General features: G+C 32.2%; 1 protein-coding gene across 1 annotated transcript in view; it reads left to right on the forward strand.

The window, feature by feature from the left end:
* Positions 1-317: 317 nt before the first annotated feature.
* The window catches only part of LOC108745683, a 7,109-nt gene continuing 6,613 nt past the window's right edge, over positions 318-813 (forward strand). The window contains exon 1 of the mRNA XM_018481976.1: positions 318-322. Coding sequence (XP_018337478.1) covers positions 318-322 — 5 coding nt within the window. The remainder of the gene's footprint in view (positions 323-813) is intronic.

Consider the following 813-nt stretch of genomic DNA (forward strand, 5'->3'; position numbering starts at 1 on the left):
CTTATTTCTTGTTAGACTGCCGTCTTTCGATCACATTAACCTCACAATCTCAGTAACAATAACACATGTCTGACCGTTTATTAGTAGCTCCTAAGTCTTATAATCTGTTAGGTTGAAGGATTAATAGAAACGATGAGACATAGATATGAATTATGAAAATATTTAATATGCACTGAATCTTACAAAGAAAAAGAAAAGATACGTTGATTATAAAAAAAAACAGTGCGTGGAGCGCCAAGGTAAGCGAGCGTCTGTTAGTTCAACAAGTGTAGATAGCGCCCAGCGTCAGCGCCATCCACCCAGTGACGACACGATCAATGAGGTTAATGGCGAGAACACATGTTTTCAACAATAATAATATAAAATTTAAAGATAGAGATGCATTGCGACGTTACCAATAGTGCTCATAATGATATATGTCCCACCCATTGTAGTCCTATACTCGCCATAGCATTCATGTTCTCTCTCCTACCCACAGTGATCCTATATTTATCATAGTATTCGCGCTCTCTCTTCTTCCCATTATATTCTCTCTCACGTTCTCTTTTCTCCTTGCTCACAATTTTTATTAAATAAATAAGGTATTTGTTTTACAATTTTTTAATGGTATGATTTAGCAATGATTTTAATTTAGCAACTAATTTTAATAATATTTTTAATAATGTAATGTAATATAATACAAATAGCTGAGCGTTCCTAATTATCAAACTATTATAAACTATTATTGAATAGCTATTGAACACTTATTGTACTATGTCGTACTATTGAGCAGTTATCATATTATTAATTAATTCTAAATAACTATAGAGAAAG

The sequence above is a fragment of the Trachymyrmex septentrionalis genome, unplaced genomic scaffold (assembly GCF_001594115.1).
Source record: "Trachymyrmex septentrionalis isolate Tsep2-gDNA-1 unplaced genomic scaffold, Tsep1.0 scaffold146, whole genome shotgun sequence".
NCBI lineage: Eukaryota > Metazoa > Arthropoda > Insecta > Hymenoptera > Formicidae > Trachymyrmex > Trachymyrmex septentrionalis.